The 27,398-nt window shown below is 36.4% G+C and overlaps 4 protein-coding genes, 1 non-coding gene and 2 pseudogenes across 10 annotated transcripts; 3 read left to right on the plus strand and 4 right to left on the minus strand.

The window, feature by feature from the left end:
• Positions 1-3,204: 3,204 nt before the first annotated feature.
• On the minus strand, positions 3,205-4,324 carry LOC104721316 (protein SMALL AUXIN UP-REGULATED RNA 51-like). The gene is made up of 2 exons (XM_010439266.3): positions 3,604-4,324; positions 3,205-3,482 (listed from the first exon to the last, which is right to left on the minus strand). Exon 1 carries the CDS (start codon positions 4,094-4,096, stop codon positions 3,635-3,637), a length of 462 nt encoding a protein of 153 aa, XP_010437568.1. The 5' UTR covers positions 4,097-4,324; the 3' UTR covers positions 3,205-3,482; positions 3,604-3,634.
• An 840-nt stretch (positions 4,325-5,164) lies between these two features.
• Positions 5,165-7,266, plus strand: LOC147933572 (amidophosphoribosyltransferase 2, chloroplastic pseudogene; annotated as a pseudogene). Its single transcript, XR_015572469.1, has one exon. The product of XR_015572469.1 is annotated as an amidophosphoribosyltransferase 2, chloroplastic pseudogene (transcript).
• Positions 7,267-7,275: 9 nt separating this feature from the next.
• Positions 7,276-9,173, plus strand: LOC104721318 (putative ribosome-binding factor A, chloroplastic). Of its 4 annotated transcripts, none has more exons than XM_010439268.3 (4): positions 7,276-7,874; positions 8,099-8,272; positions 8,415-8,611; positions 8,849-9,173. In XM_010439268.3, the coding sequence occupies exons 1-3, from the start codon at positions 7,527-7,529 to the stop codon at positions 8,547-8,549; spliced, it is 657 nt and encodes a 218-aa protein (XP_010437570.1). In that variant the 5' UTR covers positions 7,276-7,526; the 3' UTR covers positions 8,550-8,611; positions 8,849-9,173. The 4 variants fall into 4 exon arrangements, with proteins under 4 accessions (XP_010437570.1, XP_010437571.1, XP_087331589.1 ...); XM_010439269.2 differs by having other exon boundaries at positions 7,451-7,874; positions 8,820-9,173; XM_087475463.1 differs by having other exon boundaries at positions 7,461-7,874; positions 8,836-8,991.
• Positions 9,174-16,208: 7,035 nt separating this feature from the next.
• On the plus strand, positions 16,209-19,248 carry LOC104721319 (arginine decarboxylase 2). The gene has a single exon (XM_010439271.3). It carries the CDS (start codon positions 16,894-16,896, stop codon positions 19,042-19,044), a length of 2,151 nt encoding a protein of 716 aa, XP_010437573.2. The 5' UTR covers positions 16,209-16,893; the 3' UTR covers positions 19,045-19,248.
• A 3,208-nt stretch (positions 19,249-22,456) lies between these two features.
• On the minus strand, positions 22,457-24,361 carry LOC104721320 (NADH dehydrogenase [ubiquinone] 1 beta subcomplex subunit 9). The gene is made up of 6 exons (XM_010439272.3): positions 24,043-24,361; positions 23,895-23,936; positions 23,240-23,321; positions 23,072-23,127; positions 22,889-22,964; positions 22,457-22,751 (listed from the first exon to the last, which is right to left on the minus strand). The coding sequence occupies exons 1-5, from the start codon at positions 24,172-24,174 to the stop codon at positions 22,923-22,925; spliced, it is 354 nt and encodes a 117-aa protein (XP_010437574.1). The 5' UTR covers positions 24,175-24,361; the 3' UTR covers positions 22,457-22,751; positions 22,889-22,922.
• A 71-nt stretch (positions 24,362-24,432) lies between these two features.
• Positions 24,433-24,505, minus strand: TRNAE-CUC (transfer RNA glutamic acid (anticodon CUC)). The gene has a single exon. It is a non-coding gene; the product is annotated as a tRNA-Glu (tRNA).
• Positions 24,506-25,412: 907 nt separating this feature from the next.
• Positions 25,413-26,901, minus strand: LOC104721321 (GATA transcription factor 3-like; annotated as a pseudogene). The gene is made up of 3 exons (XR_015572470.1): positions 26,763-26,901; positions 26,200-26,496; positions 25,413-26,090 (listed from the first exon to the last, which is right to left on the minus strand). The product of XR_015572470.1 is annotated as a GATA transcription factor 3-like (transcript).
• Between the last annotated feature and the right edge of the window lie 497 nt (positions 26,902-27,398).

The raw sequence follows: 27,398 nt of genomic DNA on the forward strand, positions 1-27,398 counted from the left end.
ATTACCCATTTATATAAAACATACAACGGTATAAAGCAAAGAAAATGACTCATGCATGGTGGTAATGGAAGTAGTTGTATATTAAAAGAAGACTTTACAAATAATATTTGAGCTGTTGCCAAATATTGCGTCTCTTAATCATTCTTTAGAGTCAGCATTATATATGTATAGATGTATATACATGAACTGCATGCGCAATCAAACGTTTCCTTCTTCTACGGCTTTTCTCTGTTCCGTACAATTATTTAAAGCTGTAATCAAAACATTTAGGCCTCCCCATGCCCCCAAATATTAAATCGTTATAACGACTGTACAATTCTTTGTTTGGATCTCTGTTGAATAGACGTTAATTTCGAATTTTGATGCACGATTTATCAAGCATTTCAAGCTCCGTTGGTTTTAACAACTTAATTAATGCACAAATATGCTGATTAATTTAATAGAAAATTTAAGAACAACAAACAAGATTCTAAAACCAAGGTTTAATTAGTCGTTTCTACGTAAATGGAGTTGTCTTGTAAATTTAAACAAAAATTATTATTTTCCAAGCGTATAGTAAATCAATTAATTTGCTAATCGATCGATATAGTGTTATACTTCTTTAAGTCCATTAGAAAACTCGATACGTGAATTACTTGATGACTACATTCATTTAGAAAGTTAGTCGGATAATAAAAACCGAGATCATCTTTTGTTTTTTTGTTTAAAAAAAAAGAAAAAACTTATTATACGTACACTCCGTCACAAAACGATAGCAATGCAAACATAATAAGTGTTTATTTATAAGGTTTAGATTACATTAATTAGTTGCAAGTTGTAATTAACAAAGCAACAAATGTAATCTGTTAATTAATAATTTAGCAGACAGTATGATCTCTCGTAAGCACTTTTCCAAAAGTAAAAGCATGATAATTTTTTAGAAGGATTGTGACGACACATACTAAGCAACGAACGACTTACAGCAAATAGTGTCTTACTTTTAGTAGGTTACGAAACGTCGGAGTTCAACTTGTTCAGGAAATAGTAACTCCCTTAATGTAACTATCGACTTTTAATTCGGTTTGGATCTATTGATTAAAAGAGTTAGGTCCATACAGTAAACTTAATTGTCGGTTCAACTTGTTAGGTCTCTACTATTTTTTATTTAATTGATGCAGATTCTAATATTAATCTCCGATGTTTAGATTTTCATTTTTGTCTGGCCTTGACCGATTTCTAGGCTTTGAGAAAAAAATCAGGATCTGGTTTAATCCGATCCAGATTTTACGAATGTTGGCAGGACCAGAACAGTTCTACTCATAAACCCTCGAAAAATGATTTCTTCGTATGATCGTTAACTAAAGTCTAATAATGATAAAACAGTCAATAGTAAAATCATTTTGTTAGTGCTTTGATGAATACTCACGCAAAAGCAAATATGATTTACCAAGATTTTCTTGTCTAGTAAAAGCACAATATCAATCTGTCAACTATTTTTTTATGATCAATATTATTTGGTTGATATCTGTGATTACTCGGAGATTCAAACACTCTTTTCTAATGAAACAAAAAGGTCATTATGAAGAAACAGTCTTTAAAGAAATCGCTTTTAGATCATTGAAAATGTTAAAACTTCACAAAATAATGAGCTTATGCAAAGAAAAATGTTACAACTTCTTGGGGATATGCCGGGAGATCATGGGATTCATTCCGGCTACTTGCCCTAAATCATTTGTATTAAACATAATCAATTAGTAAACATAAACACATATCATCGATCGTCACAAAAAGATGCATGCATGTATCAATCCACAACGACAAACGTATTCGATATGATCTTAATTTGTACGTAGATATATATATTTGGTATCGTGTAAATATTCTCTTAATTAGATCCTACTAAAGCCATATATGTATGTTTATTTTCTTAGAAGGTGGGGAAAATCCAAGTGGGAAGATTATCTAACTGTTAAATCAGGCGTGGGATGATTTGGTGGAGGTACACGTACACCGTACCAATGAAATTAGATAACGTTGGTTTCATTGTTTGGTCAATTAAGTTTGAGAGAGAGGGAGAGACTCTCAAATCTTAATACATTAGAACATCTATAAATTAATATTAGGTAAATTAATAATTTTTTCGGTATCAAGATAAAACTAGTATAATTTTAGACATAATTCGATAGTATAATAAGATAATAATTTTTTAAAAAATCTTTTGTAAATATATGGTCCCACTAATAGTATAAATTAATAATTATATAAAGTTATCTAAATATATGTATATATATACATATCAATTTTTATTAGAATTCATTTTTAATATTTTTATTATATAAAAATCTTTGAGTGTTATATTTAAAATATGATAATTATAATTTTTTCTTGTAATTGATTTTATAAAAATATTAGTTATAACGATTAAATCTTTTTTTTTTTATTTTTTCTCAAATTAGGAAAGCCTCTATAAATTAATAATTATTAATTTTTCTCCATTAATTTATCGAAAAATTAAAACATTTATAAATTAATAGTTTTTCATGATCCCAACATTATTAATTTATAGAAGTTTTACTATGTGGGAAATAATTTAGAGATCTCCTTTTTCACAAGTAAAAAGTGCCTTCAGAATCTTACATAAATTATTGATCTTCTAAAACTTAAATGACCAAAGATATCACTTTATTTTATTTATTATTTTTACAAAATTACACTAGTATATTTAAACATTATTTATGGTATGTTTAATAATTTCATAAAAAATTGCATAGAAATCTAGAAAACATGAATTTATGTAAGAAATGGAAAAAGTTGAAGACATTTGTTTGTGTGTATTGCCATTTGCCAGTATGATGTTAATAAAAAAAAAAAATCGATTTCCTCATATACTCAACAAATATCACGATATCTTAGCATATATGTCATGCGTTGTATCAATAACTTATCATGTGGTAGATATAATATCATTGTTTGTATTCAATGTTTTTTTTTTTTAATTTCTAAGATTACTTACTCTGTTACTCTCATATCAATTCGGATGTTTACTGTTTTGTTTAAATCTGTAATGTTACTCTACGATAATTCTGAAAATTTAGTATAATCATAGTACGTAGCCGTAACTTGCAAAATTATATTACGTCGTAATCATTTTAACCGAAAAATTCGGCAACAAGAACTACATTATATGGACGAACCGTTTTTTAAACCAAATAAGAAAATAAAAACTTAGCAATAGAAATTTTATTATTATTATTATTATTATTATTCCTCAGTTATAAAATCCAGAAAGCTGAATATACAATTTTTGAAAATAGCCAAAAAGATAAATACAAATAATAATAATCTCATGACCAAAATCAAAAATATAAAAAAACTGAGGGCTCCTCTCTCCAAAAAAAAAAAAAAACTTGAACAATCTTCATTCAAATCTGGGATGACGACGACGACGATGACACTGGCGATAACCAAAAAAAACAATCAAGCCCTAATGTTTTTGCCATCTCCTTTCCCAAAACAAAAGTAAAAAAAAAAAAAAAAAAAACTAAAAATTAGCAACGAAACCAAAAAAAAAAAAAAAAAAAAACTCTAATTAGAGATTAAACAAAAAAAAATTAAATCTCTAACCAAAGCATCATCATAGATTTTTTTCAAATAATTAGCACACAGATTTTTCAGCAATCCCAGGAAGCAACGGACGAGATTCAACGCTCTTAGCTAATCCGACGTGACTACATCTCCGGAGATCCTCTATCGTCGCCGGACTCAGAATACCACCACATCCACCAGATGACTCAGAACGTATCACAGTCTCGATTATATCCTCGAACAATGACTCATCGCAAGGTATAGCCAACGGACCAACGTTGGAGAATCCGTACTCTTCCTCAGCCTCAGCTAGGAGACGTCTGAAGATGGGATGGTTGAGATGTTTGGCGCGAACAACGTATCTCCGATGATTATCGCCGACGGTTACAGCAACGTGACCAGGAGGTACATCGGAAACAGGAGGATCGTTGTTGTTGTTGTTGTTGAATGATCCGATGTGAGCTTTCTTCTGCCATTGTTTAAGCATCTGACGGATCCTTACAACACTACCGATCTTGTTGTTCTTCCCCATTTGATTGAGATTGATTCCTGTGGCTGCCTGCTACTTGTTTTTTTTTTTTTTTGGCTCCTCCACCACCCAGAAAAAAAATGAAGGAAACACAAAAAAATGTTGGAGAGAATGACGAAAAAAAAAAAAAAAAGGTTAGAGAGAAAACATAATTTTTCAGGTTAGGCGTTGCTTTCTTCCAAATTTTGGGATTAATACGGCAAGCAAGGGAATATTGAGGGGAGCGTTGTGGTATTTAAAGTGATGATGATGCTACATAGGTTTTTGATTTATCATTAATTATGCCCCTTTAAAACTTTTGCAATATTACGAAATTACTCTTTACCTATTTATGGTTTTTTTTTTTAATCTTTTAATTAAATTGTTCTTATCTTTGTTTATCTTCTTGTAAAAAAAAATATATCAATACTATATGAAACTATATAAATTCTTTACCAATTAATTTTTTATGGTCAACAACAGCAACAGCAATTCAAATAGGTTTGGGTGTGTGTGTGTTTTTATTTGGGTAAGGGTATTATTAAATTGATGCAGATAACAAAATAAAGTTTTTTGATAGAAAAAAAAAGTAAATAAATTTTGATTCTGTTTTGTACTTACTAAGATCTTCTTCTGTTTTTAATAATCTCTATAATTATCTTTTGTTTTTTTGTGAGTTTCTTAAAATTTGACGATAAAAAAATTACAGAAAAAAAAAATTGAAGATAAAAAGGCTTTTCTTTCACGACCCTTATAGAAAAAGCCCATATGGCTTTTGATTTTGGGGAGTTAGAGGCTTTGTTTTCCCCCGAACAAATATCCGACCCGCTTCATTTTCTTTGATGTGTAACCCGACCCGATTCATTTTGAATTTGCGCAATTTGAGGTTCTCTCTCTATTTTCTAAGCCACAGAAAAATAAATACATAACACTTTAGATACAGTGGCGGGACCTACCTAGAGTGAAATAGAGATTCTTTTTTTTTTTTTTTTTTTTTTGTCAACAAAATAAATACGATTCTTTGCTAAAAAAAGATCAAATTGCGAATTACGAAAAAAGAATTAAAGACGAAGCAACCAAATATATAAAAGATTCGAAGATTGAAAGGGTGAGGCGGTCACCACACTGACGACGTGTGCTATACATACATACACTCATTTTACTCACAAAAAAAAAAAACCCTTTCCCCAAATTGAACCCATCAACAAAAAAAAAAAACGAATTTATCAGAAAGAAGAAAAAAAAAAACCTAAAAGAGCAAACTTTAATTTTTGTTTCCGCCACAAACCTCAAAAATCCTCAATCATCATCATCAGTCATCAACATCCATGGCGGCCACCTCTAGCATCTCTTCTTCCCTCTCTCTCAATGCTAAACCCAATAAACTCTCTAACAATTCCAACAACAACAAGTCTCACCGTTTCCTCCGTACTACTCCCTTCCTTAAACCCTCTTCCTCCTTCTCTCCTCTATCCTCTTCTTCTCCCTCGCTTCCGCTTAAGGTTTCTTCAAACCCTCTTACCCCTTTGGCGGCAGACAACGATGACTACGACGAGAAGCCTCGGGAGGAGTGCGGAGTTGTCGGAATCTACGGCGACTCTGAAGCTTCACGTCTCTGTTACTTAGCTCTCCACGCGCTTCAGCATCGTGGTCAAGAAGGTGCTGGTATTGTTACCGTTAGCAAAGACAAGGTTCTTCAGACCATTACTGGTGTTGGTCTTGTCTCCGAGGTTTTCAGCGAGTCCAAACTCGACCAGTTACCAGGAGACATCGCCATCGGTCATGTCAGGTACTCCACCGCTGGCTCTTCCATGCTCAAAAACGTTCAGCCTTTCGTCGCTGGTTATCGATTTGGCTCTGTTGGTGTTGCTCACAATGGCAATCTTGTTAATTACACGAAATTGAGAGCTGATTTAGAAGAGAACGGTTCCATTTTCAACACTAGCTCTGATACTGAGGTTGTGCTTCATTTGATTGCCATCTCCAAAGCTAGACCCTTTTTCATGAGAATCGTTGATGCTTGTGAGAAGCTTCAAGGTGCGTATTCTATGGTCTTTGTTACCGAGGATAAGCTTGTTGCTGTTCGTGACCCTCATGGGTTTAGGCCTTTAGTTATGGGTAGGAGAAGTAATGGAGCTGTTGTGTTTGCTTCCGAGACTTGTGCGCTTGATTTGATTGAAGCTACTTATGAGAGAGAGGTTTATCCTGGTGAGGTTTTGGTTGTTGACAAAGACGGTGTCAAGTGTCAGTGTCTTATGCCTCACCCTGAGCCTAAGCAATGCATTTTCGAACACATTTACTTCTCCTTGCCTAATTCGATTGTCTTTGGTCGGTCTGTGTATGAGTCTAGGCATGTGTTTGGTGAGATATTAGCTACTGAGTCACCTGTTGATTGCGATGTGGTGATCGCTGTGCCTGACTCTGGCGTTGTGGCTGCTCTTGGTTACGCTGCTAAAGCTGGTGTAGCGTTTCAGCAAGGTTTGATTAGGTCTCATTACGTTGGAAGGACGTTCATTGAGCCGTCTCAGAAGATCAGAGACTTTGGTGTGAAGCTGAAGCTATCACCAGTCCGAGGAGTTTTAGAAGGGAAAAGAGTCGTTGTTGTGGATGATTCGATCGTTAGAGGAACAACTTCGTCCAAGATTGTGCGTTTACTGAGAGAAGCGGGAGCTAAAGAGGTTCACATGAGGATCGCGAGTCCACCTATCATCGCATCTTGTTACTACGGAGTGGACACACCTAGCTCAAACGAGTTGATATCGAATAGGATGAGTGTTGATGAAATCAGGGATTACATAGGATGTGACTCCCTTGCGTTCTTGTCGTTTGAGACGTTGAAGAAACACTTGGGGGAAGATTCTAGAAGCTTCTGCTACGCGTGCTTCACCGGGGACTATCCTGTTAAGCCCACTGAGGATAAAGTGAAGCGAGGAGGAGATTTTATAGATGATGGTCTCGTTGGAGGAATCCACAACATTGAAGGTGGTTGGGTTCGGTAGATAAGCTGATGTGATGGGAGTTCTGATTCTGCATTTATGAATACAATTTTGGGTACTAATGGAGAGTTATATGATGACGAAAAAAAATCAAATCTTGTTGAATTTTGTGATCCATTCGACCTTAATTGCAGCCACATTTTACTGTTTTATTCACTATTCAGTCTTGGATGGATAAAAGTGTTGTTCTTGTCTGAATCTTTCTTTGTTTTCATTGCAACTTACTACTACAAAGCAGAGAGACCTCTGTATACTAAAAAAATTTGATTCGGTTATCGATTTGGTTTATTTCGGTTTAATTGTCAAATCGGATCGGTTTCGTGGATTCAGCTCTTCCACGTTACAGTCGATTATGTGAAAATTACGATAATACCCTCATCTCTACTGGATATTGTTTGTTCTTGTTTCGTTTACTTCCTCAAAACACAGAACAGAAGAGATTTAAAGGATCAATTGTGATGATGGCTAACTTGCTTCACACCAATCAATCTCACTTCTTATTCTTCAATCATCATCCGCCAATCTCCACCGTTCATTCAAAGTCGCAGTCTTTTCACTTCCCGCAATCAATGGCTCCGGTTAACAGCCTCCGTACGAATCTCTCCGTTCGCCGGAGTGTACGGTGTATGGCGAACCCGAGGCGAGTGAAGATGGTGGCTAAGCAGATAATGAGGGAACTTTCCGATATGCTTCTCACTGACACGGTTTTACAGCACGCCGTGTTGCCTGAAGCTGCTCTTGGAGCTGACCGCTACCTCTCTTCTCTTACCACCATCAGTGATGTTGAGGTCTCTAATGATTTGCAGGTCAGAAACCCTCCTAATTGGAATTCCCTGTGTATGAAATTTTGCATCTTTAGAAACCCTTGCAACCAAAATAGTATGCCCTTAAACTTGATTTATGATTGGTGATGATGATAAGACTTTGCTGTTGTGAGTTTTTGCCTTTTTGTGTGTGTTTATTTGAGAGGGTTGCTTATAGAGATGTTACAAGCTGGAAAAAATGGTTTCTTTTGGGGTTATACTTATAGGTGGTCAAAGTATATGTATCCGTGTTTGGTGATGATAGAGGGAAAGATGTTGCAATTGCGGGGTTGAAATCAAAAGCTAAGTACGTTAGGAGTGAGCTTGGGAAACGAATGAAGTTGAGATTGACGCCTGAGGTCAGATTTATTGAGGATGAATCCATGGAAAGAGGAAGCAGGGTAAGGCTTCTCATATATCTTTTCACGAAAAAACAAACTATATTCAAGCATTTTTTATGCATACTTTGGTCCGATGATTCATGTGCGTTTTATTCTTATCACCATGTTTGTTGTCAGACACTGATCTAGAGATTGTTTTCAGGTGATTGCAATACTGGACAAAATAAAAGCTGAGAAAGGAAGCGGTGATGGTGTAAACGAACCATCTGATTCAGCAGAGGATAATCAAGATTGGGAAGTGGATGACCCTGACGAAGACATCATCTATGTAAAGTAATGGGTCTGAAGCAGTTTAAGCACCAAGCACGAGTGCGTATCCCTCTGATGTAACGCTCCATGGTGAGTCATCTTATTTATGTTCTCAACTTATCTTGGAGCTAAAGCTTGTTAGGTGGTTTAGGAGAGATCATTCATCTTAGTATATGCCCGAAAATTCATCGTTACATTCCTTTAAACAAAAGATGAGCTAGATAGCCTGTGCATGCCAGTCTTGTAGAGTGTAGACAGAAAGCATTGCTGATGAAAACAAGTATCTGACAGAAACAAGCGTTATCCTTTTCCATGTTTTGTGTGAAGTTTTTGGACGATATTAAAAGGCGGAATGGAGAACGGAGAAGATGAATACCGATGACAGTTACTTCTTATAAAACTCATCTATGGAGCCTGAAAGCTTCTTTGGTCCGTTACTCAAGATATCTCCTACAAAATGTTATTTTGGATTAGTCAGTGTAACGGTCTAGGCATAAGCTCTCTTGTTTCTGTAATTCGTTGTAATGTCCTCTTTGTTTGGTGTCATCTTAGGTGTTCTGACGACAATTCTCAGATAACAACTAATTAGAAAGTATGTGAGAATTTTGAAATACATACCACAATGATGTGAGAAAGTAATTGAACAAACAAAGAGTTCTACAGTAACTCAAAAAGTATCAAAGAGAGAGAAAGAAAGATATGGTTGACATCTTATAGGAATAAGCTACGCAGTTTTGGGCTTACAGTTTGATTTAAGCTATAGTAACATATTGGGCTTACAGTTTGATTTAAGCTACGGAGACCCATGCCCAAAAAAATGGTTGACAGGAATAAGAACACATTGGACTTACAGTTTGATTTAAGCTACACATGGGCTTACAGTTTGATTTACAATGTGTTCGTTGTAATGTCCTCTTTGTTTGGTGTCATCTTAGGTGTTCTGACGACAATTCTCAGATAACAACTAATTAGAAAGTATGTGAGAATTTTGAAATACATACCACAATGATGTGAGAAAGTAATTGAACAAACAAAGAGTTCTACAGTAACTCAAAAAGTATCAAAGAGAGAGAAAGAAAGATATGGTTGACATCTTATAGGAATAAGCTACGCAGTTTTGGGCTTACAGTTTGATTTAAGCTACAGTAACATATTGGGCTTACAGTTTGATTTAAGCTACGGAGACCCATGCCCAAAAAAATGGTTGACAGGAATAAGAACACATTGGACTTACAGTTTGATTTAAGCTACACATGGGCTTACAGTTTGATTTACAATGTGTTCGTTGTAATGTCCTCTTTGTTTGGTGTCATCTTAGGTGTTCTGACGACAATTCTCAGATAACAACTAATTAGAAAGTATGTGAGAATTTTGAAATACATACCACAATGATGTGAGAAAGTAATTGAACAAACAAAGAGTTCTACAGTAACTCAAAAAGTATCAAAGAGAGAGAAAGAAAGATATGGTTGACATCTTATAGGAATAAGCTACGCAGTTTTGGGCTTACAGTTTGATTTAAGCTACAGTAACATATTGGGCTTACAGTTTGATTTAAGCTACGGAGACCCATGCCCAAAAAAATGGTTGACAGGAATAAGAACACATTGGACTTACAGTTTGATTTAAGCTACACATGGGCTTACAGTTTGATTTACAATGTGTTCTTAGAGGAATAAGAACACATTGTAATTTTTTACTGTGCAATAGCTTTGAAACGATCGCTTGTCTTATTTTGATTGATTGAAATTAATGTTGGGAGTGATCTTGTGGGATCCAATGATGTTAAAAAATACTTGAATTGCAATTAGGTATAGGAGCAGCTTACGGAACCGCCAAAAGTGGAGTTGGTGTGGCGTCAATGGGAGTTATGAGACCAGAGTTGATTTAACGTCAATGAGAGTGGATAGTCCCCGGTGAAGCACGCGTAGCAGAAGCTTCTAGAATCTTCCCCCAAGTGTTTCTTCAACGTCTCAAACGACAAGAACGCAAGGGAGTCACATCCTATGTAATCCCTGATTTCATCAACACTCATCCTATTCGATATTAACTCGTTTGAGCTAGGTGGGTGTGTCCACTTCGTAGTAACAAGATGCGATGATAGGAGGACTCGCGATCCTCATGTGAACTTCTTTAGCGCCAGCTTCTCTCAGTAAACGAACAATCTTGGACGAAGTTGTTCCTCTAACGATCGAGTCATCCACAACAACAACTCTTTTCCCTTCTAAAACTGTTGTTTCGGAAGCAAAACCGCATATTGTCATCTCTTTTTCCTCTTCCGATGTAGGATTTATATTGTTTGATTATGTGATAAAGAGCTTTGAGGAGTTTGGTATTATTATTTTTTTTTTGTATTCTTGTATTTGTCCCGAGAAAGTTAAATACATTTTATTTGTATAGAAGTTTCAAGTTTGCTTTGTGAAATCATCTCGTGTCTTTTATGAAATTAGTCTGCGAATGTGTCTTGCTCGCTCTGGTGTAACTTGTGTTCCAATCTTCTATTTCGTTAAACTGAGTATTATGATTAGGTGGTGAGAAAACGCCATTTCATGAAATTTCGTGACATAAATTTTCTTTAATGGTTGATTTTTTTGAGTGTTAAATTTCATAAATTTCTGCGAATTCCAAACAAAACGATTTGTTTTTTTTCATATAAACTAGAGATTTTGGATCAAGGATTAGAGTGACGGTGACCCCTAAAGAAAATTATGTGTTTAACAGTTTCACAATCGTCATTAAGAATGAAATTGTTAGAGAGACCTGGATTAACGAATACAATTCGACCACCATTTATTTTGCTTTAAGATTTTTTTTTTTTTCTCAATTTAACCTTTTCAGTTAAGGGCCACATCCAATTGATATCACAATCTGTAAACTGTAAAGGGGATAATCAAATAAATATCTAACCTTTTTTGAGACCGTCCTAAACTAAGAAACCAAACAGTTTTGTTTTTTCTTACTATACAATACAAGATTGAGATGAAGTTCAAACCTTCGTAATATAGACACCACCGTCCACTATTTTACGTTACTAAAAAGTTTGTCCTAACGACTCGATCGGTACTTAAAGTTTATAGATCAACAATATGTGCCAGTGCCACAACGAGTGCGCGACACTATCTATGCTTTAATTAAGGGATGATAATAATACTAGACGATTTACAATTAAGTATTTATTTTCGAGAAATTACACTTTGGTTCATGTGTAAACTGTCTAGGAGAGAGAGACGATAATATCCAGCTGGATGAGATACAACATTAACTTCAGTGATATGGAAGATCTTACCCGTTCTAGAATTTTTCAACGGTTAGCTTTGATATCAACTTTTATGTCGACATTTAATATATAAAATACTACTACAGTTTACACATATATTATTTTATAAACGTGCTTAATTGTTTCTATGGACATAAACAACCACTACAGCTGTCCATATTGTAAGGATTGTTTTCTTGTTTTTTCTAACGTCAATCACAAAATTGGTGTTATTTCACTTTCATAAAATCTTTATAAACATATATGTAATTTCTTCACTGCCGTATTTTTCGAACAAACAAAAAAAATAACAAACCATACATAATCGCCAAAACCACCTACGAAAATTTCATTTATAATTGGATAATTTCTTTGTAGGTTTGATTGTTGCTGAACAAATTTTTTTTTTTTAAAGGAATAAGATATCGTTTAGAAAATGAACAATTCACTAGTTCTCAATAAAATTTTAACATCAGTTTGTATTGTGACATGGTTTGATTGTTGGATGTGTCCATCTCTTTTTTTGCCAACCGATGGTTATCTTTTGTTTTTTTTTTTTTGACAGACCCCAACCCGATAGTTATTAACTTACCGTTAAGTTGTCGATAAATTAAACAACAGATATTAGTTTGGAATCCGTTTTAATACTTTACTTACTAACATAGTAAACTCATTCAACGAAATTAGCAACACCACCTAGCTATCTGAGTAGTGATAACACAAGTAAGAGAATAGAAAAACTCAATTATGAGCCATTAATTCCAACATATCAATCAATTATTCAGCCGCTTCCCCGCCCAAATCCTAATAATTGAAAAGATTTAACAAGTCAGATTCAACCATATGAAACTTATGTGTGGTGTATTGTCCCATCCTCTCATTACTCACAACCCATTTTGTCCACGACGTTGTTCAAGACGCGGCGAAACCTAATCCCTAAAACATTAAAGTCTCAAATAATAAAGGACAACCACGCACTGGCTTTCATTTATTGTGTCGAATTACTATAGATTCATTAGAACTTGTACCACACCATTCATCATTCTGCATAAAACGAATATGCTACAAATACCATATTATTCTTTTAAAATAAGAATTTTATTTTTCCTTTATTAAACGCAAATAAATGTGTATGTGAAAATTACATTTAGAGATTTGAGGCCGTAGTCATATATATAACCGTAACTAACATTGAGCAAACGATACACGGCAAATGTAACGTTGTTTGGTTTTTGACGTGGCAAAATTGATTCATGAGTGTATCAAATTAAATGATTATAACATTCCGAAAAATGGACAGTTGTTTAAATATGGTAAAGAAAATACTCCATATTACAAATAGAAAAAAGTTAGTAATTTTAACTAACCGCGTTGAATACGGCACGTTGTTAGAATATCAAAGTCGTTGCATAGCCTTAATTTGACCATCACAACCACATGATAGATAATGAATTCTCCAAATCACACGCCAGGTAATTAATAAGAGCGTCATGTAATAACGAGCTACGTTTATACAGTACGTTGGCCGATGAGATTAGGGTTCACGATGGCAATTAATACTATATTAATATAGCTAGTGGTACCATGCACTATGGCTCAATACGATCATTAATATTGAGGAATTGCGGATAGTTTATTTTTGTATATATCTTTTGAAGGAAAAGAGGAATAGAATATAGTGTGAAAGATGAAGTTGAAAGAGCACTATTTACGATAGCCAATAGACGGACCATAGTGTTCGTGTGCCGTCCGCGTTCAAACAACGTCCGTTTACCGCCGTCAACGCGTTTTCCTTTCCATATTCTATTGCATATTCATTCCACTTCTTCATCTTCTTCGATTCTTTTGATAATTGTTTTGCATATTCCACTTTGTTATTGTTATTACTTATTACTTATTAGTATTTACTAAGTTTAATCGATATGTTTATTTTTCTCTTTGCTAGTACAACAGTGTCAAGTAGTACTCAATTTGTTTGTCCAAAAGTATATTTACAATTTAGTGTCGTATCTTCTCGACAACTCAATTTTTTTTTATGAATTGTGTCTACATAGATAGCTCAATGCATCAAGCTTCTGTTCGAAACTATTTAACTCATAATTGTGCTATAATATTATTCAAAAATATTAAAAACTTCACCCTTTTTGAATCGGGTTTGAGAAATCGACCAGATACACGATGTTAATCTCTGAAAAGACTATATATATATATATATATATATATATATATATGGAGAAAGAAAAACATGTTATGAAATAGAGATGTCACGAAACGTAGTTAATTACATGCTTCCAAAATCCAACAAAACTATGGCCCTCTTCGTAAATTATCTTCGCATTTAAATACTATGATAACACCCAAGGAAAAACAAGAACAAACCAATATGTTTATTATCGTACGTGGCAAAATTTTCTTCCGTTGGACCGGAAAAAAAAAATCATCATACGTACGTACAACGTCTCCACCATTGGGATATCCTTACGGATCCGATTGCGTCACACGATATTTAGATATAGAGACCATAACACTCGCACGTGTAAGGGCGACCGGCGCCATCTAACGATTTTAAAGCTTTTAACCTAAAAAAGGCAAAAGAAGAAGCAGAGACGAAACATCATATAAACTCACAACCGCTCGCCCCCACGTAAGACCGCCACGCGGCGCCTCGTAGCCGAGTGTTCGTGACCAAAAGCAGAATCTTATTCTTAATTTCAACCAGATAGCGTAATCACTATATTAAATTATTAATGTCTATGTTTCTTCTTCTTTTTTTCCTCTCCCTATATTACCTTTTTACATTATTTTATCAGCAACAAAAGAACACTTTTACTATTGTTAACAGTGGCGGAGGCAACGTACAAAGAGGGGTGTCACTTGACACCCATGACATTTATATATTTTGTTAATTATAGGGTAAATTTCCTAAATAATTACATGTTTTGGTTTAAAATATTCATATTGACACCCATGTTATATTTTCTTGGTAATGAAACACCAATGTTATATGATCTATTCTTCTCTTTGACACAATGCATATTTATTTTGCCACTTAACCATAATGATCTTTCCATTTTTGTTGACTAAAAATTTCTATAATATCTCCTTATTGTAAAAAAAAATCTGAAATATGCATTTATATATCATTTGTTTCTTCTTTTTTTACACACTTCTTGATTTAATTAATATTCATATATATATATGACACCTGTAAGCAAAGTTGCTGGCTCCGCCACTGATTGTTAACATGGAAATTTGTCGCCAGGATAAAAAACAAAAAACAAAAGTTAATGGAAATTACTCTTAATAGATAAAAACCACTGTCATTAGAGACAAAAGCCAAGAGACTGTATAATTTTTTTTTTTTTTTTTTTTTTTTTTATATAAAGAGGCATTGTATAAGGTTTACTGGTCCAGTAAGCACATGTACCAAATGACGCAATTATTGGTCATGTGTCACCGCTGACATTGTCTATGGTTCACCAATGGTCCATCCATCTAGGCGCAAGTTAAAAACATAGGCTCCTTTAGTCTCTTACAAATTTAAAAAATCGAATACAGTTACGTTTTTTGCTGTGTTGGTTTGAAAACGAAAATATCAAAAAGCATAACAGTCTTTAGAGGAAAATAAAATAAAATAAATGTTAGTTAAACTAGCCACAACATGAGTTATACGAGTTTTCAGTAGTTCTCATTATATGGAAGATAACAGATTTGATTAACTAAAGACTATAAATTAAAGTAGAATTCTCACTTCCGTTGTTGTCCAGTAAATATCTAAAGATTATTATTATTATTTTTTAGTTTCATCTTATCAGTTTCTATAAGTTCTCCCAAAAGGCCAAAACTAAATAAAAAGTCCTTTTACTATTATTCGATATTATCATGAATTCTAAATTCTAATGTGTGTCATCATGGATAAATTCCAAGTAAGTTTCATACAAAAACTTAACTATAAGGGATATTCTCATTTGATTCCTAACATTCTTACAAGAAATCCAAGAGCGTTTTTAAAAAAAAAAAACTTTTAATTCAAAATATTAAAAAGTAAAACATATTTAGGAAATTAAGTGGAGCCAAGGTACATAATAGGAAAAATAATAAAATTTGGACCAGTAGAGAGGAAACGACACTTATTTGTTTTTGAACACATCACATATAAAAAATAGTAAACAAACAAAATTGTCTTGTAAATGATATATAATGCATTCCTGTTATATATATATACGAACGGTAGATAATGCATTCACTAACTTAATCCTAATCTGAGCGTAATCAAAACATCATGTGGTTAAATAAGTTAAACAACACATATATTTCCCTAAAATGTTTTAAGAAAAAAAAAGTAAAAAGAAAAAGACTGTTGAAGAAAAAAGGAAAAGTAGAAAACGTAATCGTAAATGGGCCCACGAGGCCCAAATCAAACTTGCCTCAGTCACAACCTGCTCACGTTGCTTCCTCTCTCTCTCTCTCTCTCTCTCTCTCTCTCTCTCTCTCTCTCTCTCTCTCTCTCTCTCTCCCTCCCTCCCTCCTTCCTATATAAGCATGTGCCAATTGCCTTCATCAAACTCACGCCTTCTCTCTTCTTCTTCATTCCCGTCTTCTCCGCTTTAGGTTTCCCGTCTCTGTTTCCATCTTTGCATTTTCCCGAGAAAAACTTCGCATTCTCGCTTTTTTTTTTTTTTTTTTTTTTCTTCATCACCCTTTTAAACAAATCCCACCTCTTGCATGGTTGGTGAATAACAAATTTGTTTTGTTGAGTTCAGATTCGTTGAAAAGTCCTCTTTTTAAAAAAAAAAAATTGTGTTCTAAAAACTGTTCATCGTGGAGATTCTCGGATCGGGTAGAGCTGCTAGAGGTGGATTTCACGGCGGGGATAGATTCATCTTCTGCCTTCTCTTGAGGGGGTAGCCGAGGCTCCGGCCTCGGCGGTTTTTAAACCCCTACCTTCACAAAATCTGGGAAATTAAAAACGATAAAAAAAAAAAGTTTCGATTTTTTTTTTGTCCTCTGTTTCTCGAAAAAAGTTTTTGGTTTGTTCGAGAATTTCTTGTAAAAGTGAGATTGTGATCGTTTGTTTTTGTTGCTGAGAAGAGAGGGTTGAAGAAGATATAAAAAGATGCCTGCTTTAACTTGTTTCGTTCCTCCAGGCTACGCTTTCTCCAACACCACCGCCGCTGATGTCTTTATCCCGGCGTCTTCACCAACTTCCGTCGCTGCCACCGCCGCTTCCGTTGTCGACAGCTCCTGCCGCTGGTCTTCCTCTCTCTCGTCGTCTCTTTACCGAATCGATGGATGGGGAGCTCCTTATTTCGCCGCTAATTCGTCTGGTAACATCTCTGTTCGTCCCCACGGCTCTGAAACTTTGCCTCACCAAGACGTCGATTTGCTCAAGATCGTTAAGAAGGTGACGGATCCGAAATCTTCCGGTGGTTTGGGATTGCAGCTCCCGCTTATCGTTCGTTTCCCTGATGTGTTGAAGAACAGGCTCGAGTGTCTTCAATCTGCGTTTGATTTCGCGATTCAGAGCCAAGGGTATGGTTCTCATTACCAAGGTGTTTATCCTGTGAAATGTAACCAAGATCGATTCGTTGTTGAGGATGTTGTCAAGTTTGGATCTTCCTTTCGGTTTGGTTTGGAAGCTGGCTCTAAACCTGAGATCCTTCTCGCTATGAGCTGCTTGTGTAAAGGTAACCCTGATGCCTTTCTTGTGTGTAATGGTTTCAAAGACGCTGAGTATGTATCCTTGGCCCTGCTTGGGAGAAAACTTGCGTTGAACGCTGTGATTGTGCTTGAGCAAGAAGAAGAGCTTGATTTGGTTATTGAGCTTAGCCAGAAGATGAATGTGAGGCCTGTCATTGGGTTGAGGGCTAAGCTGAGGACTAAACACTCGGGCCATTTTGGATCAACTTCAGGTGAAAAGGGCAAATTTGGATTGACCACTACTCAGATTGTTCGTGTGGTGAGGAAGCTGAGCGAATCTGGTATGCTTGATTGTCTCCAGCTTCTGCATTTTCACATTGGTTCACAGATTCCGTCGACTTCGTTGCTCTCTGACGGTGTTGCCGAGGCTGCTCAGCTTTACTGTGAACTTGTGCGTCTTGGTGCAAATATGAAAGTTTTCGATATCGGTGGTGGTTTGGGGATTGACTACGACGGGTCTAAATCTGGAGACTCGGATCTCTCTGTTGCGTATACTCTCGAGGAGTATGCTGAAGCTGTTGTAGCTTCTGTTCGCTTTGTGTGTGACAGGAGATCTGTGAAACATCCGGTGATATGCAGTGAAAGCGGTAGAGCTATAGTCTCTCATCACTCTGTGTTGATCTTTGAAGCTCTTTCGGTAGCTAAACCAACGCTTCATCATCAAGCGACTCCTAACGATATTCAGTTCCTGCTCGAAGGTGATGAGGAAGCTCGTGCCAATTACGAGGATCTTTATGCTGCTGTGTTGCGTGGAGACCGTGAAAGCTGCCTCCTTTATGTCGATCAGCTGAAGCAGAGGTGTGTTGAAGGTTTCAAAGAAGGTGTTTTAAGCATCGAGCAGTTAGCTTCTGTTGATGGGTTATGCGAGTGGGTATTGAAGGCTATAGGCGCGTCTGATGCGGTTCATACTTACAATATCAATCTATCGGTCTTCACTTCGATTCCTGATCTCTGGGGGATTGATCAGCTGTTTCCTATTGTTCCTATCCATAAGCTCGATCAAAGGCCCGGAGCTCGTGGGATCTTCTCGGATTTAACTTGTGACAGTGATGGGAAGATCAACAAGTTCATAGGCGGGGAAACCAGCTTGCCGTTGCATGAGCTTGACAACAATGGCAGTGGAGGAAGGTACTTTTTGGGTATGTTCCTTGGAGGGGCTTACGAGGAGGCGCTAGGTGGATTTCACAATCTGTTTGGTGGGCCAAGTGTGGTCCGTGTCTCGCAGAGTGATGGACCGCACAGCTTTGCAGTGACCCGAGCCGTGCCAGGTCAGTCCTCAGCAGATGTTCTCCGAGTAATGCAGCATGAGCCTGAGCTAATGTTTCAGACCTTAAAGCACCGAGCAGAGGAAATGATGCATACCAAAAGCAGTAGCGATGAAGACGAAGAAGAAGAAGAAGATGATACTGAGTTGAACGATGTCGCGGCTTGTCTCGATCGTTCGTTCCACAACATGCCGTATCTTGCAACTGAGCAGGCATCGCCAAGTAACTCTCTTTCAGCTGCGATCAATAACCTCGGGTTTTACTACTGCGACGAAGACAGCTTCGATTACCTCTCTGTGTGAGGGAAGGTGGTCGTAGTGTGGTTTGTTGTTGCATTATTTACTTTCAATAAATTTACTATTAAATAAAGAAATGATGAGATCCATATGATCCATCGTTGTTTAAGGTTTTTTAATTATTAAAGGATCCGAATGATGTGAGCCTTTTGTTGTAATTCCGATCCTTTTTATCTTATTTTACTGAATAGAAAAAGACCATTTTATAAACAACTTGAGTCTTTTGGCTGCCATTAACCCATTAGACGACTTTTTCACTATGTTCAAAACGATGAACTGTGAACAAGTTCTTTGCACTTTGTTCAAAACCTAATTATATATGTATAAAAGTTTCTCTAGTTAGACGGCATTGTGGGGGTCCTGGGGGGATGTGGTCATGAACAGATGAGTATGACAACACACACGAGTTCCACATGGACATGAGAGATTCTGACATATATTGTGTATTATCGACTGACATGTTTTATCATTTGCCTTGTATTTATTATTGGACTTTGGGAAGCGGTCAAGTGATGATTGATACTGTGGCTCATGATTGTGTTTTTTTCCTAATCGAATAGTACTAGTTCTCTTTCTTTTAAGTCACGGCTTGTTGGAACATATTTCCTTTCACGTGGAGCTAGTTTTGGACCCATTTTTGACAAAGGAAAAAAAAATGCATATTCGAGATAATGTGTTGTTTGCATTATAGTTGTTCGGTTGTTGGCGATCATGCAAAAAAAAAGGAAAGGATAAAAATTTAAAGGTGAAAAGTTTGACGACGATGATGTAGATAGTTCGGGTCATCAATTTGTAAATGATCGTGTCACTTTGTGGTGTGTTTGTTGAAACATAAGTATGTATTTTTTTAACCTAGAAATAAATTTATCTTTCTTTCCTAATATTCCTCGAAATCTTAAACGTCAGAGCTTAACCAAAATTTCAAAAAACAACAGATTCAGTCTTGTTTCATTCACCGTGGGATTGAAGGATAGCAAATTCAAAACGGGGCTAAAGGTTGGTAGAATCCAGTCCTTTAACATCTTTGTTTTGAATTCAGCAATTTGGGGTTTCGAATGGCATGTAGTTGACAACTTGATCCCATTTACTTTTATCGACCAATGGTCCTTACCAAAATGCCATGTGATGCGTGACGACAATCAATTTGCTGAGATTGGTCCCCGATTCCCAAGTTAGATAAGTGATTCCAAACAACCCAAAATTTCCAATCTGCGGTTCAAATTTAATCTCCAATAGATTTGGAAAGTGTTTGTTTATACGCTGCACTTCTACACAAAAGAACGGTGAAAAAGTTGATTATCAAAAACAAACAATGAGGCATTTTAGGCATGGCAGCCCAAAGAAAAAAGTTACCAGATCAGTTCATAGGTTGGCTTCAAACTTGCTTCACTTCTGCTTCCTTTAGAATAGCAGTTAATGGAGAATTGGTAGGGTATTTCCCGGGGGAAAAAAGACTTAGACAAGGTGACCCAATTTCATCTCTTCTCTTTGTTCTAGCAATGGATATTCTCTCCAAGAAGCTGGACAGAGGGTTATTCAAACAGGGTTTTGGACCTCATCCTATGTGCATAGCCCCAGTAGTCACTCATCTCAGCTTTGCAGATGATGTTCTGATTTTCTTCGACGGTCAAGAGTGCTCTCTGCAGTGCATCTTGGAGATTTTGGAGGATTTTAAGACCAAATCTGGTTTAGGTATTAACAGAACCAAGACCGCTTTATTTCTTGAGGGAGGGAACTTTCAAAGAACTCAGGAAATGGCAGATCGAGTGGGTATCACACAGGGAGCCCTTCCAGTGAGATATTTGGGCGTTACATTAACCTCGAAGAAGATGACAAGGCAGGATTATCGTCCCCTCATTAATCGTATTATGGGCCGGTTCACCGCTTGGAATGTGAGACATCTCTCCTTTGCGGGGAGGCTCCAGCTGCTGCAATAGGTCATCTATTCAACGATAACGTTCTGGGCTTCCATTTTTTTGCTACCTAATCAGTGCATCCAAAAGATAGAAAGGATTTGTAGTGCCTTTTTATGGAAAGGGGCTCCTAATTCAGCAAGGGGAGTTAAAGTAAGCTGGGAATCTGTATGCACTAGCAAAGAGAGTGGAGGTTTGGGATTGCGAAGGTTGTCATCTTGGAATAAGGTTCTGGGGTTAAAACTGATTTGGTTGTTGTTCACTTCCGCATGTTCTCTTTGGGTATCTTGAGTGCGGAGAAACCTTCTAACCCAGGAGAACTTCTAGGAAATGGAGAATGTCACCTCTGGTAGCTGGGTATGGAAGAGCATATGCAAGCTACGTCCTTTGGCCAGATAGTTTATAGTGTGCAGGTTGGGCACATGTATCACTTGCAACTTCTGGAGTGATAACTGGATGGGTCTGGGGCCACTATTAGAGTTAGCAGGAGAGAGGGGACCGACGGTTACGGGCCTTCCTAAGAATGCAATTGTGGCAGATGCATTCAGAAATGGTAATTGGTGGATTTTTGGAAGTCGTAGCAGAAATCCTTTAATTTTGTTGGTAAAGGCATGTCTTCCGGATCCATCTATGGTGAACATGGAGGTGGATGGGGAGGATGATCAATTTCTGTGGAAAGTGGGTGATGCAGAGGCCTCGGACAAGTTCTCTACAGCGAGAGTTTGGGAGTATTTACATCCCCAAGGCAAAGGGTGGATTGGTATAAGTCTGTGTGGTTCAAGGGAAGGATTCCGAAACATGCCTTCATTACTTGGATTGTGGCAAGGCATCGACTTCATACGAGGATCTTATAGGATGGGGATTGGCAGTCCCATCTTTGTGTTTATTGTGTGCTCAACAGGATGAAAGTAGGCAGCATTTATTTTTCGATTGCGAGTTCTCAGCAAAAGTTTGGAGATATTTTTACTCAAGGGTTGGGGTTTCTCCTCCCATATTGTTTCAGGAGGGACTGATATGGTTGAAGAATCCTTGTGCAGATCAGAATTTGGTATTGATATTACAATTGGCCTTTCAAGTAGTTGTTTATTTACTCTGGAAGGAGAGGAATTCAAGGTTACACAATGCGGTTTTCCGGCCTCCGGGCGTATTGATTAACGAGACCAAGGTTATAATCCAAAGTCGTTTGGAACCTTTCTCAAAATCTCAGGTCCCAGGTTTCATTTCTCAAGATCCGGGAGATACAACCTTAGTTACTTGGTTTCGGTTGTTTTAAGACTAACGTGCTCTGGAAGTGATCATTTGTTCTTTTGCTTTTCTTTCTTGTATTTTTTCTCTCTTTATGCCGTAGGTATTACTCATATAGGAGTCACTGCTGTATGTTCTGATATTTCTTTCAGGAAAAAAAAACTTTTTGTAGACTCACGGACTGGAACGAGTAAGTGGACCTTGTTCGGTTTTGAGCCCACCTCATTTCCAAACATTACTTCTGAAAAAACAATCTTGGGTGTTGAAAAACCGATAGATCTTAGTTATACTATTCACTGTCGGGTATTCGACATGCATCAAGGTAAGAAAAAGAACACACTTTTGATGTTTTACTGACAAGTTTTCATGGTCGGAACATTCCATGATTCAAGCGCAGCTAGAAGTGTTTAATGTGAAGAAATATAAACCAAGTTGAAACAAGATTCTCTTACTGGAACAAAACATTCTTTAAAAACAACAATTGGTCCTTCAAAGGTTTAAACCTTGAAAGTTGTTAATTTATCTGCTGAACCATGGCCACTGGATGCTTCAAATCTGCAATAGATAACAAAACACCATTGAAACATAACGTCTTAGTCACTGCGACAATTTGATATATCGAGGGACATTTACTAGAATGAAGAGAAACTACTGTGGAAGCAACCTCAGCATTTACTGATCCTCTAACTTACTTTATTGATTGGTATGAAAAGAAGGATGCTAGGTTTATGGGTTGTCTTCTAGACCATAGTTGTACACAATCTCAATCTGCATCAGTCACACACACAAAAAAAGAAGATGATCAGCACTTGCGAAGAAGAGAGTGAGATCATGACAAAGGACGTGATAGAGTGTTGTTGAAAACGAGAAATTACCCCAGCAGGCGGAGTCGGGTTTCTACAGAACTTTGAGCCACCAGGAGCCCATGGAACTACAACAGAAATTGTGGGTCATTTGGAGGTTTGAACCGCTATGTGAGAAACAGCTAATACACACTTGTTCCTAACATCAAGAACAATTCATATATGGGTAAAGGTGCTTACCAATATAAGGATCAGGGTGCCGCCATTTGTTGTATTCTGATTCACCATGAGCGATCAGTTTGTCGATTCTGTCAATGTCCTCCTAGAAGTTGACCCCAATAGAAGAATCATATCAAGAGACACACAATGAGAGACAAAGATGAGAAACGCAAATGTACACCAATGTTGTCATTGTGTCAACAATTGTAAGAATACCCTCAAATCTCTAATTGGCTCCTCATATGATTCTCAACTCCAGTTTTACACTATTTACTTAATCACAACAAATAAAATGCATCGAAACATAAAATCATAAGTTAAATATGGAATAAGAAGGCAGAGTTCCACATTGTAATGATAATGAGTGGGGATATACAAAACTCAACACAAAGGACCAACATTTATGTTTCTCTCATCTCCTACCTATTTGCAGCAGTGTATCTAAAAACAAGCATTTCACACATTCACTGATTTGTTAATAGCAAAGATATCTAAACAACTAAGCCAGATAAAATCTAACAGACGCGTTTCCACACACACACACACCAAAAAAAAACCTCAATTTATCATCCAAACACAGTTACATTGGCTATGTTCAAATCAAAAACTCAATTTAACAATCAAACAAAGAAAGAAATAGCTGGAGGGTAAGAAATGAAAGGAGAAGAGAACGAACCACATCTTGGTTGGCATTGAACTTCTCACGCAGATCAGAAGCCTGCAAAAGGAATCAATTAAAAATCAAAACCCAAAGAATGCGAGATCGTCGGCGAAACAAGAAAAGTCCAAGCTTGAATCGTGAGATCTGAGAAGGAAATACTTACGTCACGGTAGAAGATATGGCGATGAACAGCCCAATTGAGAGTATCTTTAAGAGCACGGCGATACAGGATTCGAACCCTCTCCTTCTGTGCCGCTCGCCGCGCGAAGTACGCCGCCGTCGAAACTCCGCTCATTGTTTTTTTTTTTTTTTAATCTGATTCCGATTTGATTTCGACTCACTCTCTCTCTCTCTACACTCTTCTCCTTCTTCCTCTATCTGATTTCCCCTTTTTCAACAAAGCCAAACCTTCTGCTTCAGTCAGAGGGAAAGAGTAGAAATATATATACTAATTGGGCCTGTGATTGGCCCATACACGAAATGGGTTTACGAAATATGAAATAGATGCTGGTTAAATTAGTCGAACCAAAATCAAAAAAGAGAACAAAAAAGACTCCGTTGCCGGGACTCGAACCCGGGTCTCTCGGGTGAGAGCCGAGTATCCTGACCAGCTAGACTACAACGGATTGTTGACATTGAGCTAGAGAACTACATTATATAACAAAACTACCAACAAAAGCTTCTAGGTAACGTAGACTGTAGACTTACTTATATGCTTCATTACTTCAAGAATCAAAGATCTTGTAAGATTCAAATCTGAAGTAAACAGTATTAAGGTACCGTAACATATACTTTATGATATATATGATAATGCTCTTTATTTGTCTTTCACTAGTTTGGAGCGTTTATAGTTGGAATACTATATATGAACCTTGATTGGAAATGTTTTTGGTTGATGATGTTATGAATCAGAAAGTTAAGATTTGCTATTGCTTCTTCGAAATAGAAGATCTAAAGATTTGGATTTCGGATCAGTGGTTGGGTTGGAAAGGTCAGAAAAGAGATAGCACATGATAAAGCTACTTTCGTATTGAAATCTAGTTTTATGAAAGGAAAAAAAAAACACTTATGAAACTACTGAATACTGACCAAAGGGTCCATGGAACTGTGTGGTCCTTCTATTGTAAATCTTTATGTGACATAATTGATATAATTTAAGAACTCGTAGGTAGAAAATTAAAGCTGGTAAATGTCATGTGCTGGTAAGTGATATATATATGTGTATAGTGTGATGAATCATGTTGTCACTATAGCATAAACTTAGAAAACATCTTATGCTTGCACAAGTGATGGAGTTTCTCTAAACTTAGCACAACAAGTCAATGTATTCGACCTGTAAAGTAATTACTCTCATCATATTCTATTGTGGAATGTTTTGGATGGTTCTTTCATTTGGTATAACGCAAAGTGTTGGCATTTATTTTTGCAAAAATACTTCAAAAAGTCTATATAAGCCACTACACATGGACCAAAATCATTCTAAGTAGTAGTAGTGGTGGTGGTCTTACATCATTATTAAAAAAAAAAACATGATTTTGTTTACAGAAAACCTTTTTTCTTATTAAGACTAATTAATTCCTGAAACAGCTTCAATTGTTATGAAGCAAGTTGTTAAATTACAAGACTACAACAGATAATGTTACAAAAAAAGTAGGTTTTACCTAAGTCTTATCTACCACTTGCTGCCAAATTTGACTTGGTCTGATTTTTAGTACTAGCTTCACCTGTTTCTTTACCCAACTCTTTACTCTTTCTCAATTCCAGAACCTTCCTATGAAGATTCGAGTGAATCTCATTAGAGAACGTCGGACTATCCGCCGGTCTGTACTCGGGACAGAGCCTACCTGACTTAAACCGGACTCCACATGCGTTACATAACGTTTTGGGACCAACGGGACCGGTTCTCCACTGTGGCGTGTTGTTTGTACCACAATGACTGCATCTTCGTTGAAACACAACGGCCGCCGTTTCTTGCTTTTTCTTCCTCCATTTCTCTGTTGTTACTGCATGTTGGTGATTGGCTGAAACGAGTGGCCAAACACGACCTCCAGTTAGACTGTTCCTAGACCGTTTGGTTCTTGGTTTAACCGGGATTCGAGATGAGAAGTTTGGTTTGGTTTTGTGGGTTTGTGTGAAGAGAAGTGAAACCTCTGGTGAAGAACAATCATCCACAACACGAGATACCCATTCAAGCTCTTCCACATCTTCATCCTAAATAAAAATTCCCAAACCAAAAATAAAAAATCAGAAAAAAATAAACAAAAATTGTTATAATTATAAGAAAAGTAAACAAAAAGAGAAAAAGAAGCTTCTAAATTACCGGCAAAGAAGGAAGTTGATCAAAGAGACAAGGTTGTGAACTAAAGACACAATCTTGTTCTTGTTCTTCTTGAGAAGAAGAAGCAGAGCCAAGTTCTTCTTCGTCTTCTTCTTCTTTAAGTTGTTGACCTTCTGAGAAATCGAGGAAACACTCAATGGAGAAATCTTCGGACAAAGAAGAAGTTCGGCTTAAATCTTCGGAGACAATCACTTGATGATGCTTGAGAGATGAAGTAGTAGACTCTCCTCTTAGACTTGCCTTTAGGGCTCTAGCTTCTGTCCACAGCTCCATTTCACTCTTTAACAACACATATAGAATCTTTTGTTTTTAAGTTTCACTTGACATAATAATAATCTTTAATTCTCACTAACTATTTATATATATATATATATATATATTACAAGAACAATAAACACAAGTAAACATATAGGAGAAGAAATGGCTAAAAAGCTAAACTTTTATGATAAACAAAATCGTCTTCGCATGCAAAGTTTCGAAAGATTAGAAAGAAGATAAGAAGGGGGGAGAGGTATATGGGATGTGCTCATCGTATCTTTTTTTACCTGACATAGGCGAGAGAAAGGCTGAGAGAATGGCGAAGAAACAGAGGAGAGAGAGAGATGGGAAAAGTAAGAGAGGGGGCACTGAAGTTAAAGGACGATTCTTCTAGGGGTTAAAAAGGTAAAACAGAGACTTTGTGTGTTTTTTTGTGTTTGTGCTTCCAATTTCTAAAGTTAAAGCTCTTTTTTTTTTTTTTTTCTTCCTTTTCTCCTAATTTTTTTTGGTTTGTGGAATATTACAAAATCTTCTTTCACGAATGATACTTTGATTGGTATCAAAGAATCAATGCTTTTCGACTTCTTTATTTATTTGCCTCTTCATTTTTGTGTAAAACGATGTGTTCTTTTACTTTATTTTCTCCAAACCGTGGATCAGTTTTATAAAAAAATAAATCAGAGTTAAGTCCAAATCCATTTGTTTTTGTTACTACTTATTATATGGGTTTTATAAGGGGTAAACAAAAAAAAGTTTAAGATTTTTGTATTTTCACGTCAGGATTTGTTTGATTTCTTTTCTCGAGTTTTCTTTGGACCTAATCAATGAGTTCTTTACGTGGATGTTTGGCTTGGGCTTATCCCTCTTCGTCGTCACATATTGATAAGTCAGGTCTGTTTCTTTCACATTATTCAATACAAAAT

The sequence above is a fragment of the Camelina sativa genome, chromosome 11, assembly GCF_030686135.1.
Source record: "Camelina sativa cultivar CO46 ecotype springtype chromosome 11, ASM3068613v1".
In the NCBI taxonomy this organism is placed as follows: domain Eukaryota; kingdom Viridiplantae; phylum Streptophyta; class Magnoliopsida; order Brassicales; family Brassicaceae; genus Camelina; species Camelina sativa.

What these genes read in the sequence shown, in the direction of transcription:
- LOC104721318 (XM_010439268.3), top strand. Translation starts at nt 7,527, where the DNA reads ATGATGGCTAACTTGCTTCACACCAATCAATCTCACTTCTTATTCTTC. An exon ending in AGGTCTCTAATGATTTGCAG is followed by an intron (nt 7,875 to 8,098) that starts GTCAGAAACCCT and finishes TTATACTTATAG; the next exon opens with GTGGTCAAAGTATATGTATC. An exon ending in CCATGGAAAGAGGAAGCAGG is followed by an intron (nt 8,273 to 8,414) that starts GTAAGGCTTCTC and finishes GATTGTTTTCAG; the next exon opens with GTGATTGCAATACTGGACAA.
- LOC104721320 (XM_010439272.3), bottom strand. Translation starts at nt 24,174, where the DNA reads ATGAGCGGAGTTTCGACGGCGGCGTACTTCGCGCGGCGAGCGGCACAG. An exon ending in GCACCCTGATCCTTATATTG is followed by an intron (nt 23,128 to 23,239) that starts GTAAGCACCTTT and finishes TTTCTGTTGTAG; the next exon opens with TTCCATGGGCTCCTGGTGGC. An exon ending in ACCCGACTCCGCCTGCTGGG is followed by an intron (nt 22,965 to 23,071) that starts GTAATTTCTCGT and finishes TGACTGATGCAG; the next exon opens with ATTGAGATTGTGTACAACTA.
- LOC104721319 (XM_010439271.3), top strand. Translation starts at nt 16,894, where the DNA reads ATGCCTGCTTTAACTTGTTTCGTTCCTCCAGGCTACGCTTTCTCCAAC.
- LOC104721316 (XM_010439266.3), bottom strand. Translation starts at nt 4,096, where the DNA reads ATGGGGAAGAACAACAAGATCGGTAGTGTTGTAAGGATCCGTCAGATG.